General features: G+C 33.8%; 1 protein-coding gene across 3 annotated transcripts in view; it reads right to left on the bottom strand.

Moving 5' to 3' along the window:
* NCAPG2 (non-SMC condensin II complex subunit G2) overlaps positions 1-15,071 on the bottom strand; it is a 101,005-nt gene that overhangs the window by 72,455 nt on the left and 13,479 nt on the right. For all 3 annotated transcript variants that reach the window (XM_027840902.1, XM_027840903.1, XM_027840904.1), the window contains 6 exons: positions 14,447-14,601; positions 12,680-12,814; positions 8,327-8,421; positions 6,309-6,378; positions 3,608-3,694; positions 145-240 (listed from right to left, as the gene is read on the bottom strand). In XM_027840902.1, the coding sequence (XP_027696703.1) occupies positions 145-240; positions 3,608-3,694; positions 6,309-6,378; positions 8,327-8,421; positions 12,680-12,814; positions 14,447-14,601 (638 nt within the window). The remainder of the gene's footprint in view (positions 1-144; positions 241-3,607; positions 3,695-6,308; positions 6,379-8,326; positions 8,422-12,679; positions 12,815-14,446; positions 14,602-15,071) is intronic.

The following is a 15,071-nucleotide window of genomic DNA, read 5'->3' on the forward strand; positions in this document are numbered from 1 at the left end:
AACAGTTTTATTTTGACAAAAAAATTCACAGAAATTCACCTTATCAAAACTATCTTTTCATATATTTTTCACTAAAGCATTCCAAATTAAGGGGCACAATTAACATATCTAAAACATGTTCATACAATTTAAAAAGTAGGTTACCTTTAATCCTCTCCAAAGAATAGGTTTATACAATCTATACAACATTTCTTCTACTCCTTGACGAAATTTTTTTTGATGGTGAAAATAACTTAGCACCTGTACAGCCAAAAGCAAAAATACGGTTGGTATTGTAAAATAAAAAATTTAGAAGTTCTTTCAAATGAAATCAGGGGAAAAAAACTCTTCTAATCCCTCTAAAACAGAAATTAGTGGTTAGCATATTATGACTTTATATGACATTTTTGTGATTCTCTTGAAAATTACCTTCAATAATTTCTCAAATAGGGGCAGTAAGAAAAAGTTATTGGATCTATTTACCTATAAGAAACAAAACTGCAAGAAAAATAAAGAATATGAAATCATGACTCAGGAAACATCCATTCTAATCTTATCTCTAACAATTATTAGCTGTGTGGCTTTGGGGATGCTATTTAACCACTTCAGTTCTTAGGTTTCCATATCTGTAAAATGATGGGGCTATACCCAGACTGTCTTTAAGCTCCCTTATAACTCTAAAATTTTGCCTTACACCTAAGACTCACGACTAATAACAAGAAGCAATGGCTCCCTCTTTTGTCAACTAGGAAAAATTTTTACTACTTAGTCATTCTGTCCCTCACAACTCTAAACTTTAAATGTTTCCCAACATCTTTATTTATATATTTTTTTGGCGAGGTCATTGAGGTTAAGTGATTTGCCCAGGGTCACACAGCTAGTAAGTATCAAGTGTCTGGTCTGAGACAAATCTGTTTGAACTCAGGTCCTCCTCTCCAGGGCCAGTGCTCTATTCACTGAGCCACCTAGCTGCCCCTTCCAACATCTTTAAAAGGAAAGAGAACTTATTTTTGTTTCTCTCCTGACTTTTTTTTTCTGCTCTCTTCATTTATTCTTTACTTTAGACATCCTTCTCAGTTTCTTCCCTAAATTTCTCACACATTGACTTATAAAACAAGCACCTTTTCTTACTTCTCTTCAAACACAAGAGTACATTATTGGAAAAGAGAAAAGTTCAAAAAGAGCCCATCTAATGTGGGCATGTCCGATTACAAAGATAGAGGGTAGGGGCTTTTGCTTTCAAAATAACTTTCTAACTCCCTGTAAGGGAGTTTCAAATAATCAACGTCTATACATGAATAAAGATCTTTCAAGTGAAGAAATCGGAGCAAGAAGTTGCTGTATGCAACAAAGCATTAAGAAAACATCTTACTTTGAAATGAAATCCCTTATTCTATTTTTCAATTTTCTTTCTGCTTTTAAGAAAAAATTCAATAAATAGTTACCCTTTATCCATAATATGTCCTAAGATAATTATGTAGGAGACAACACTAATGAAAATGAGGCATGAAAGAATGAATAATTAATGAATGAAGCATCTCTTAAGCATATTATATGTAAAAAGCACTGAGATACAAACAGAAAAATAAAACAACTCCTCCTCTCAAGGAGTTGCTACTCTAATGCAGAAGACAATGCTCCAAGTCAGATAGTCCTTAGGGAGCAGCAGCAAAGCAGATGGTAATAGCTCTTGTTTAATGTCATTTCCAATAATAAAATGTTTCAGTTTCTAGGGTGAGAACTATGTAGCAGTGTTAAGAACTTTGGAATTTCATTTCTGGGCCTTCAGGAGCTTTGGCTCTAGCATCTTTGGGAGGAGCTGCAAGGCTACATTTCAACAGATGCTTCCCAGGACGATGCCTCTGGCCACTAGGCTGGAAACAATGCTATTCCAAAGGTTCTGGGGTTCAGGGTCATAAGCTAGCTCCACTGGTGCAAAGAAGGGAGATGGTAGTCAAAGTGGGGGTAGTGGATTTACTAGCCCGGCAAATGCTACTTCCTGTTTCTCCCTCAAGGCTCCCTGCTTTTCAGCTAGTTGGCTTGTTCAGCCCATGGGTAGAAGTCAGGTGACAGCTGGTATGGATGGCTGACCTCCCTCCACAGGAGATGCTTCCCCAAATGATGGCTGCAAGGGTCAGGCTAGAAGCAGGAGTGGTGGTCTGGGGGAATGCCACTGTTATCTGTTATGCTGATAAGATCCATGACCACAAGAATTATCCCTGTTTAACCTGGAAGGCAAGAGCTCCCATGATGCTAAACAACATACTATGATTGAGCAATTTTCACTATAGCCTACATTGCTAAGAAATTTAATTTCTTGCACAAAACAAATAATGTTATAAATAGTTATAAAACTATTAAGCAACAGATGTTATATACAGGTGAAGAATACATTTGCTTATATATGCAGCTTATGAAATGACTACTATATGACCTTATTTTCAGGCTATTATAAAATTATCTTTTTAATGAATTTTTATGGAATATTTTGTATTTAAATACACGAAATTATAGTGCAAAAAACAGGAAAAGCTAGTGACTAGGAAATTTTCTGTATCCTTTATTTATCCTCATGTAATTCAAATGTAAGCCTCAATAATCTAAAATTTAAACAAATTTTCTCATAAGGCATAAAATTACTGTAAGTCCTATTTCTATTCTGTAAGCTAAGGAGAATGAGTTGATCATGCTAGGTATGAAAATTAGCAGTGTCTGCTAACCTATTTTGTCAATTCATGACTGCCAAAAAACCAAAATTGAGACAGTAAGCCCAATGGACTGGATTTCTGGTAGATAGCATCTGCTTTAATAGGTCCAACCATAACAATGGACCAGATTTTCAATTACTTTCTGCCAAGTTCTTTATGATCAATTAGATGCCATTCAAAAAAATGATAAATAATAGTGCTCTAAATAAGTAAAAATATCCAGACATAAGTAAAATGCTAACATTTGTGTATATGTTCTAAGTTTGATATTTAAAATGGGAAAAACATATTAACTATGTGCATGGGAATGAGGTAAAATTGCCAGAAAATCTGTGCAGATTCTACAGTTTGTGGATTAGAATTACCATGGGACAGATAAACAATGAAAATGATCTTAACATAAAAATAAGGAAACAAATTTATAATATCCTGAAGGTTTTTCTCAAATTCTGAACTCCAAATGCAGGCTTTAGGTTTTTATTCAGGATTTGATAGTACATAACAAAAAAGAACTTTTAAAAATTGTAACTAAGACAGGTCTAAGAAAGCATGGTAGTAAGCAGATGATAATTTTAACTATTCATAAACATGTTTCATAATAACATTAGAGTCCATTCAAAGCACATTTTACACTTTATATCTTCAACAGGAAATAGAATCTTATCTATCCAATGTAAAAAGGAATACTGGAAACAGCAGTGAAATTGATAACTATAAAAAAAAAGATCCCCTTAACTAAATTACTATTTGATTTTAAGGAAGATCAACAACATTAAGTCTTTTTTTTTAATTTTCAAAATCATGGAAAGTTAATTAAATTTGAATATAAAAAAATCACAAGGGAATTGAAAAATAAATATGTTCTATATCAAAATATAGCTTGTAAAATGAATCACATTATTATGATAGGTTCTATTTACCTCTCGTACTTTGGAATGCACTGGAGAACTCCTTGGAAGATGAATTCCATGATGCATGAAATCCTGAATACAACCATCTTCAATTACCTGAAATAAAAAATGTAGTAAAAAGAATTGCATTAACAGAAAATTTCAGAGACAGTGAAATAATTTTAATAAATCTAATTTTTTTATCTTTCACTCAGTTGAAAGAACATGTTTAAAATTAAAATAAACTGATTATGTTTAAAATTTTAGAAACAGGTTAAGTTTGAAAACAGATAGACTTAACTTTTAAACTTTTAACTCAATATATGCTCTGAATTCCTTCAGGGCAGAGGTAATACTCAAAAATAAATCTTATTTTCTGAAGCCAATTTAACTTCATGGCAAATAGGAGGATCAACACCATGCATCCATATTTACAAAGGCTAATTTGAATCCATACCAGACTTACAACAAGATATCGTTAGTGTAAAAGGCTTGAGAGATACACTCATCCCTAACCTTGTGAAAGTCTTAAAGAAGACCAAGTCAGTAAGCCAGAATCAATCTACTCTAAGGATAATATACAAATCTCTGACTGAAGGAGATGCCCAAATCTGCTACAAAACAGAACACAAGGTGTGGCAATAACCTGACTGCCTTGAGTTGATTGTAGCCTGCAAAATCAACTAGGTGTTGTAGAGTTGCCCACCCCACTTTAAGCAACTCAAAGTCTCTGCCCCAGTGGTGCCTGAATGGGGTTAACTACTTACTAAGGTCCTAGAATTTACAACCTTGCAACTGATCAACTTTTATAACTATCTTTTAAAAGTATTGTTGTTGAGGCATTTGTGTCTGATTCCTCATGACCCCATTTTGGAGTTTTCTTGGCAAAGATACTGCACAGGTTTGCCATTTCCTTCTCCATTTCATTTTACAGATGCAAACAGGGTTAACTTACTTGCTTAGGGTCATAGAGCTAATAAGTATCTGAGTCCAGATTTAAGCTCATGAAGCTGAGACTGGTTCTAAGCTCTGTGACACCTTGCTGCCTCATTTTAAAAAATACTTTCCTGAAATAAGAGCATTACTAAGAACTTGGACTTGAGAGACACAAACTGCAGACTACTAATAGCTACAGATATACTTGAACCAACACAAGGAATTCATTTTCTTTTCTTTTCTTTTTTTTTTTAAGTTTCTCAGGAATAAAAATTAAGTATTTCCTCTCAAAGGTTATTTTACAGTATATCTAAACTACAATGCAAAAGCTACTACTGATATGAATGTTAAAGCTTCACATCGTATGTCTTGGAAGGAACATGCTAATAGACTATAAAATAAATTTACTGAGAAGTCTAAGAAAATTGAAATAATTTCTTTTGATATTTCAAAAAGAGAAATAGCATATAAGATGTATTCCTGTAGCACCATACAGGTGATAACCTGCTAAGTGAAGTTCTTCCTGACTTGTAGGAAAATCTTTGTAATATTGAAGCAAGAGCCAGATGATCAAGAAAATAAAGAGAGAAAGCAAATTTAGAAATGTGTATTGAAAAGACAAAATCTGGTATAATTCTGAATCCCTCTATGGGAAAATGATTTTTAAAAACACAGTTTTCTCAAATGTAAAATTGGGGTGACAATAGCACCTACTTTTGAACTTTACTGTGAGGAAAAAAAAGTGAAGAACCTTGGTCCAAAAATTTTGCCAAGAGGAATTCAATATTAACTTATAATTAATCCTACCATTTTAAGTAAAATAATAATAAATAAATTTTAAAATAATTTTTTAAAAAGAAGAGAACCCTTATATAATACAAACTCAAATGGGAAGAGAGTTAAAGTTTAAAACATCAAAGGCTGAAGAAAGAAAAAAGGGAAGGGAATAAGCATTATACAGCACCTACTCTGTACCAAGCATAAAGCACTAAGTGCTTTTGCAAATATCTCACTGGGTCACCACAACAACCCTGGGAGGTAGATGTTATTATCTCCATTTTACAATTGAGGAAACTGAGGCAGATAAAACTTCAGTGACATGTTAGTAAGTATAGAAGGCCATAATTGAACTCAGGTTTTCCTGAAGCCAGGCCAACTGCTACATTCACTGTGCTACTTAGGTGCCTGAGGGTTAAAATAACATTTTCAGTTCATGCCATCATTCTCCCCAAAAGGAAAAAAATGTCTTGGGATCAAAAGGCACTAGAGTAATGCCATTTTTGAGTTAGTAAGAGATCTACAATGATCCCAAATAGGAAGCTTTTTTCTTATGCTTTGGTGAGAATGCCAAGGATCTGTTTCTAATATAAGGCAGTCATTAATTTAAAAAACAGGTCTTAAGTGGTTTTAATGAAGATTCAAAGAGAATTTTTTTAATGGTTCTCAAAATTCTGAAAAAATGTGCATTTAGTAAGAGAAACCACAAGTCTTGTGTTAGCAAAATGAATAAGAGCGTCATGTAGTGACTTACAGATATCTGACTAAAGAATCAAGGGGGATGTATGCAAGTAGTTAATCTTTACTAAAACATCATACCCTGTTCTCTAGAATTCTACAGCTAATGGACTTTTTCCTTTTCTTTCTTTTTTTTTTTTTTTGAGGGGAAATAAGGAGGAGAAAGGAAGAGGAAGGGAAATGGGAGGGGACTCCAAAAGTTCAAATTACCCCTTCCCTACTGACCAATTAAACATGTGAATGTCTAGTGTAGTTGTTCTGTCAAATTAAAAGCAAATACCTCCAACATTTTCCCTGAAGCCTTCTTCCAAGCTCTGAAATAAATTTCAGCAACATGAACCATCAGAGATCTGTACGAATTATTAAAAAAAAAAAGTCAATGCTTAAGTACTATATATATATATGTTTATATATATATAAAAATATATACGTTTATATATATATATAAATATATATTCAGCTATTGTCCCCAATTCAAGGTCTACCAGGGTAATTAAGGCTAGTATTTTATCCATGAAAAAATATTAAACAGTAATATAAATGTGAAATAGTAAAAAGTCCCAAGAAGGAACACAACAGAGAAGTTGTTTTCTCAGTCTTTCCAAATCACATCTTCACTATGCCTTCATTATTTTCTAAAAATTTTAAAATACTCCTAGGACAATAAATGGATTCAAATGCAAGTACAAAAGCATATTCCAAAAACTTGGAATAGACACACACTTCAGATGATCCATTCTAATTCCCTCAATTATTCATCGAATGACATTTATTGAATATTTATATACAAAAAGCCCTGTAATAGTTGAATGCTTTATATTACAAAGGACATCATATAAACTTTAATCTAAAATATAGAAAATCTGACATTTTTATAAATTATGATCAAGTTTGAAATTTAATTGACAAAGTGCTTCAGTTATAGATGGAGTTCACACTACAGAAATAACACCTAAGTACCATGTCCTCCTCCTTTCTTTTTTAGGCTAAACAATACAAATCAAGACAATATCCTTGATCCCAATTCTGAACCAACATCATACCCTAAATAAATCACTTTTTCCCCTTGCCAAAGGCTTAGCCACAGTTTGAGGCAACTAATAACAACAACAATAATAAAAAATTAGCATTTACATAGCATCTACTATGTGCCAGGTACCACACTAAGCACTTTACAAATATGACATTTTATCCTCACAACAACCCTGTGAGGTAGATATTATTATCCCCACTTTACAGTTCAGGAAATTGAGGCAGACAGAGGTTAGGTGACTTAGCTGCCATGGCTAGAAGGCACAGTGGATAGAGGACTGGGCATAGAATCAGGAAGACTTTAGTTCAAATCTACCCACCAATACTTACCAGCTAAGAGACACTAGGCAAGTCACTTAACCTCTGTCTGCCTCAGTTTTCTCAAATGTAAAATTGGGGTGACAATAGCACCTACTTTTGAAGTTTACTGTGAGGGAAAAAAAGTGATAATATTTGTAAAGTTCCTAGCACAGTGGCTGGCATAGAGTAGGCACTTAATAAATGCCTAATTCCTTTCTTCCTCTGAAGAAAGTGTGTTAAAGTTCAGAGAGTTCTGTCCTATCTGAAGATAAGGGAGGTGAGTGGACAACAACGTTTCTTGATTAATACAACTGACTGATCCAATTTTAAGGTACCATTATTCTTAGACTATTATATAAACCCTGAATCCTTGCTTAAAATTACTGAGGAATTTTGTCATCCATTTGAGAATATTATCAATCCTAACTCCAAATGGTTTCTGTTAAAAGCAAGAGTTCTTAATTGACTCCATCCATTGTCCCAGGATAGATTTGAGCGAGTCTATCAACTTGGATGGGGAAAAAAATTACATCTCTATCCATTTCCTTCAATTATTTAAAAATATTATTCTGAGGAGAGATCCACAGGCTTCACTAAATTGCCAAAAGGACCTATAAGGCAAAATGGGTTAAGAACACCTATTAAAGAGATTTTCAAAGCTATGGAGAAACTGCCCATTTTTGAACCTCTCTCTAAGCAAAAGAGGCTTATAATTAGGCCATATAATTAATATAATTGTTTCTGTCAGGTTTGTCTCTAAAACATAGCCTACAGAATTTTCTTCTACCAAACAATTTAAAGAGTAATTCTAATGATTAGTAATGAAAAATTAGTCACTAATTTCTAATGATCTAAGTAAAAACTGTGGGAGTTAATCTTCAAGGCTATTTTGAAAGCAAGTTCAGTTTGTACCTCTAAAAAGCTAAGGCTATAACTGCATTATTATTAACTACCTGCAATACATACTTTTGGAAATCTTGCAATTGTTTTTTAACGATCACATGGATCATTTTAATGAAGTTTATATTCCAGCTGAATAGAAAGCTGAGAAATCTTCTTCCCTGTAAAGGAAAAAAGAAAGATGTGATATAAAAATAGTAACTGGACAAAAGATTTCCAACGATACAAAAGAAAGAGCAAATGCTTGATTCTCTGATATCACAGCCGATGGAAAAAATTCACTTTTAAAATATATAAAGCTTAATATAGTATTTCCTACAGACTACATTCTACAAAACCCTAGTGTTTCCCATGACATGAACCAGAGTCCCATGGGGAAGAAGTAAAGGAAGGGAATAGATGAGAAAAAGCAAAATGTAGAATCTTTAACATCTTCTTTACTTGGTTTTCAATGTGCAATTCCCATTCAACTCCATTTCCCTAGTAACTAACTAAAGTCAGAGCTCACAATTTGAAGAGTTAAAGATACAAATACAACCTTTGATATTATTACTACGTCTCAGCACTTCAAAGACTTATAACTGTATCACTTATTATGACACGGAATTCATAGTATATGGGTAAGGTATACAAAAATCTTTGTATATATTATCTCATTTAAGCTTCACAGCCACATGAGGTGAGTACCACAGCTATTATTATTTTTCTATTGTGTAGATGAGGAAACTCAGGCTCAATGATTAAAAGTCTTGCCCATGATTAAATAAGATACTTTCTACTCTGTCAAGCACCAATCCACTATATTATACTGCCTTTCAATTTGAGCAACAAATGTAATTCTTATTCTGTCACTGAATTCTGAAACCTATACTTATGTAAAAATGATCAGATGAGTCCTATTCAAACATCTCTAAAAATCCTGGCAAGGAAAAAAATCTTAGCAGCAAGTACCTCTGACACAAGTATGACATCCAAGACATATTTAAGCGACCGATTCAAATATGTGACAAAAACCATCCCAAATAAACAAGTGCTGAAAAGTTATGAACAAGCAGTTTTACCAACAGCTAAATAAAAAAGTGCTCCAAATCACAAATAGCAGGAAAAAAGTGCTCCAAATCACTAATAGTAGTGAAAAGGTATTTTAAATCACTAAGAGTATAAGTGTTCCAGATCCCTAATATTAAGAGAAAGGTCAATTAAAAATGAGATTCCATCTCATACCTGTCAGACTAGTAAAACTGACAAAAAAGGAAAATGAAAACTGTAATGGGGCAGAGGGTTTTTTCTTTATGCTCAATGGTAGGAGGGTGTGTGAGTAGAAATCTATATTCATTAAAAAATAAAATTTAATTTTACAAAATACACAGCAAAGAACAAAGTTCAGAAGGAAACACAGTCCAGCAGGACAGCTTTAAAAGTAGCATGCTGAACCGAGGCCTTATTATCTATCAACTCCTAGTACACAAGCTGTTGCCAAAGTCTGTCCTTTTTACCTTGGCACCATGTCTTAAACATGCCTCCTTCTCTCCTCTGGTATTGCCACTACTGTAGTACAGGCTCTCATCACCTCACAACCGGATTATTGCAATAGACTGCAGGGTCTGCCTGCCTCAAGTCTCTCCTCATTCCAGTCTATCCTCCAATCAGCCACCAAACTGATTTTCCTAAAGGGCAGGTCTGATCATATCTCCTCCCTATCCTACTCAAGAAGTTCCAGTGGCTTCCCTTCACTATAGGATCAAATATAAAATGTTCTGTACAGCATTCAAAGTCTTTCATGATCTAGCCCCCTAATACCTTCCACCTTACTTCCTGTAACACTCTCTTCAATCAGTGACCGTGACCTCCCATCAGTTCCAAGAACAAGACATTCCATCTCTGTCACTTCTGGGAATTTTCTCTGGTTGTCCCCTGAGCCTGTTCCTCCCTGCTCTTGAATGCTCTCCCTCCTCAACTCTGCCTACTAACTTCCCTGGCTTCAAGTACCAACTAAAATCTCTTATTTAACAGGAAGCCCAAACAAACCCTCTTAATTCTAGTACCTTACTTCTGTTATTTCCTATTTATTCTGTATATGGCTCGGTTTGTATAGATTAATCTGCATATTGTCTCCCCCATTAGACTGTAACCTCCTTGAGGGAGGGACTGCCTTAGGCTTCCTTTATTATCCCTAGCACATAGCATAGTGCCTATCACAAAGCAGATACTTAATAGGTGTTTACTGATTGAATTTGTTATATAATAATAAGCAAGTTATGTATAATAAACATGCAAGGTTTCACATATAAACCATGTTTTCTGCTGTACTTTACATGTAGAATTATTCTTTTCGGTTTTCAAATAAAAAAATTCAAAAGTCAAAGGTCAGAATGTGAAAAATCAAACTATAAATCTAATAAAAAGATTTTGAGAACTTTTCTTTAAAATTTCTGAAAGGAAAAGAATATAAACATAGCCAGTCCCCACTTCTACAGTTTACACTTTTTAATTTACTTATTCCAAGGTGAGATAATTATACATGTTATATTTTCTGTCACACCCCCAAATTCCTCAAGATCTTTGACCTTTGCTCATCTTATAACAGTCCTTGGCATTTAATATATGCTAAATAAATATTTGTTGTTGAATTAAGAATTCTTGTGACACAGAGACTTTTATATATGACTCATAACATATAATTAAACATTAGCTACAGAGTATATGTTTTATTGCTTAGAAGGAAGCATTATTTTGCTTTCGCCTTTATAGATTTATTGAATATGAGGATTACATGAAATGAAGGTAAGACAATTTGAGAAGGCTGAGAAGCCTGCTATAACATTTCAAATCAGTAAAAAGAGCCAGCTGCCTTCTCTTTGTTCTAGACTCAGATACTTGGAAAAGTCTTAAACTTTATCTTTATATCTTTTGATACCTCCTCTTCTTCTATCTACCCTCTGTGCCCATTCTTTAACCTACTGTACATATCCTTCAAAATATCACTTTTATAATCAGGAACATGAAGCAGGTGGGTGACACAGTGGATAAAGGGCCAGGACTGAAGTCAAGTAGACTCATCTTCCTGAGTTCAAATCTAGTCTTGAACACTTAGCCGTGTGACCCTGGGCAAGTCATTTAACCCTGTTTGCTTCAGTTACTCATCTGTAAAATGAGCAAGAGAAGGAAATGGCAAAATATTCCAGTATCTTTGCCAAAAAAACCCCAAATGGGGTCACAAGGAGTAAGACAAAACAAAAACAACTCAACAACAAAATTACCAATAAAAATGTTTCAGTGCCTATTACATGTAGGAACTATGCTAAGAAATTTCTCTACTTATGAATCTATCTAACCAATTATGTAACTTCTTCAGCTTGGTATTCAATATTCTCTAGAATTGAATCCACCTTTCCTATTCAATTTAACTAATTTAATCTTTGTTTTGTTTTTCTCTTTCCTCATATTAACAATTTCTGCCTATATACTCTGGCTTGTATAATTTAATCCTTTCTGCTTTCTCTATGCCAATTTAAATGATGTACTTTTAAGGCCCAGTACACTTGTTTCTTGAAAACTTAAAAAAAAAGAACAAAAGAAACCAGGGGCAGCTAAGTGGCGCAGTGAATAGAGCACCGGCCCTGAAGTCAGGAGGTCCTGAGTTCAAATCCGTCCTCAGACCAAACACTTGACACTTACTAGCTGTGTGACCTTGGGCAAGTCACTTAACCCCAATTGCCTAAAAAAAAAAAAAAGAAAAAGAAAACTTATGACCCATCAGTACTCCCTAGTTGTTTTATGTTTAATTCTTACCTCCATAAGGACCAGAGGATCAGAGATTTAGCAGTGGGAGAGACCTTACAGAAAGAAGGAAACAAGCATTTATTAAGCAGCTACAGTGCCAAACACTGTGCTAAGTGTTTTACAAATATTATTTAATTTAGTCTTCAAAACACTCTGGGAGGTATGTGTTATTATAATTCCTACTTTACAATTGAGGCAACTGAGGAAAATAAGTTACTTGCCAAGGGCCACAGAGCTATTAAGTGTCTGAGGCTAGCTTTGAACTCAGCTGTTTCCGACACCAGACCCAGAGCTCTATGCTCTGAGCCACCTCATTGTGCCTTTTAGAAGTCATCTAATTCAACTCCCTCTTTTATATATAAGGAAACTAAGGTTCAGATATTTTAAATGACTTGCCCGAGGTCACATAAGATAGGTAGTAAGCATCAGAAAGACGATTTGAGCTTAGATCCTATGATACCAAATTCAGTACTCTATTTGTTACCATTACATCTGTAGATCTTATTACTGTTTTCTCTGTCAAGCAAAACTATCTTTGGATAGGAAAGGAACTGAAAAGGGTTAATACCTATGATCCTGTGGAGAAGAAATGTAGAAACATACAGGAAATGGATCCAAAATGAAAACCCCATTTACCTTTTCTGTCTTGATACAATTAATATTCATGAAACATTGTAGCAACATATCTTTAATTTCATTACTTTCCTCCAAACCATAATCAAAGCAAAGTAAGGCTTGATGAATATTCCAAAGTCGACAAATGTCTGCACCCTAGCAAAACAAAAATAAAATATTAAAATTAATTTCTATAACATTTTAGATATACTTGAGAGAAATAATACATAAAAGGAGATTTAGACAACAAATAATAAATGTATTTGTTATTATAAATATTATACTTACTATAAATGTAAAAATAAATGGCAATAAATATATAAATTTACACAGAGGGAAGTTATAGAACCAGGAGAACAATTAATATGGTAACAGCAACACGGTAGGGAAAAATAACTTGAAAAGTTTACGAACTCTGATGAATGCAATGAACAACCACAACTCTGAAGGATCAATGATTAAACACAGTACTGTCTATTCGCTTGTAGTTGTATCCCATAGTGCTTATCACTATATTCCAGGTATACAGTGAGGACTTAATAAATGCTTGTTGCCCACTTTGCCACGGTATGACAGAGAGATTAGAGATTCAAAGAGGTAAATGAGACATATATTTTAGGATATAACAATGCATAGATTTGTTTTATTTGATTATGCTAATCTGTTAAAATACTGATTTTCTTTTTTTATTGTGGAGGGAGAAAGGGAAGAGTATTAGAGATCACAATGTCATTTCATAAAAAAAGATGAAAAAAATGGTCACTGAAGATTTTTTTTGGGAATTCACAGAAGAAAAGGAAGTTCAAATGGTAATAACAGATTAGGAGGACAACTTTGAAAGTAATATGCTGAATTAATCATACATATGTTTTATATATTTATATAAATAAATGAACATTTATTCACATAAATATACAAAAGAACTTCAATTTCAACATAGGAACATTTTGTTCTATAGAAACAAAATATTTTATTCATTATATATGTATATATAATGTATAACTTTATATTATAAATATTATTAGTTTATATTATAAAATTTTACATACCTAGACAAAAGCCCAATCAGACTTTAATTTCAACATAAGAATGTTCTATAGGACAACTTAATCCCATATCCAAAGTTAGCAAAGAATTATGATATTCTAGTCAAGAAGCAGTAGATATGAGACCTCCAAGAAACTAGCAAAGAATCATTTGTAGCTTGAGAACAATTTTACAAAAACAAAGAAGGCTAAAGAAGTTGCTGAAAGGTTGAATATATCTTAGAAAACAAAGGAAATAAAAGCCAAGAAGAAACATAAAGTTACTCAAGTGAAAAAGAGAAAGGCTCAAGATTTGAGAGAAACAAAGAAAGCTACCAAAAGGGAAAAGGATTGGAAAAAAAAACAGTTGGGGAAAAAAAAAGCAGTAGGCAAAGTGGTAAAAAAGGCACTTTTTAACCTAGGTTCTATGGATTCTGGGTTTTTTTGTTTTGATAACTATTTCAATATAATTGGTTTCCTTTTAATCCAATTTATTTGATCTTATGAATTCAAAAACATGATGCTGAGAAGGAATCCATAGGCTTCACCAGCCTGCCAAAAGGGTCCATGACACAAAAAAGATTAAGAACCCCCATAACAAGTATTTTGTAACAACCAGAAATAACTAGCATAATTTTATTACCCCAAAAGCAATAAAATGGACTTTAAAGACTAAGGTATAAGAAAGCTAATAGCTTATCTAGTTCTCAAACACAATAAAATAACATAGAATGGAAAAAACATATAGTCAATTTCAACATACTGTTTTAGTATTAAGACTCTTTTTTAAAAGCATTATAAAAGCAGTTTTCCCCATATCTTCTTTGGCTTCCAGGCCTTTTTCCCACCAAATTACACAGAGCTGATGTATGGAATTCTGTAAGTTTCTTTCAGATTCAGGCAGGGCATGTATAATACCTAAAGTAAAAAGAAGAAAGAAATTTTAAATACAGTAGAATGTCATTAACTCAAACACATTAAGTTTGGAACAGTTCAGCATACACTAAAATGTGGCATAGTAAGTAGCAGGCGTAGGGAACCTGTGGCCTTGAGGCCACATGTGGCCCTCTAGGTCCTTGGGTTGCGGCCTTTTGACTGAATCCAAATTTTACAGAACAAATCCTTTTATTAAGGGGATTTGTTCTGTGAAGTTTGGGTTCAGTCAAAGGGCTGCACTTGAGGACCTAGAGGGCCACATGTGGCCTCGAGGTCACAGGTTTCTCACCCCTGGTATAAAGCTCAACTCAGACACAACCAGGATGAAGTCCTGGTACCGACACCTAATGGCTATAACCCTAGCAAGTCACTTAAATTCTCACGGTTCTATGCAGCTTCCTAGTACTAACAATGAGGTGCTTGGGTGCTTATACTGGGACCCCAATTCCAAG

This window comes from Vombatus ursinus, unplaced genomic scaffold, assembly GCF_900497805.2.
Source record: "Vombatus ursinus unplaced genomic scaffold, bare-nosed wombat genome assembly UNPS02014852.1, whole genome shotgun sequence".
Lineage (NCBI taxonomy): Eukaryota > Metazoa > Chordata > Mammalia > Diprotodontia > Vombatidae > Vombatus > Vombatus ursinus.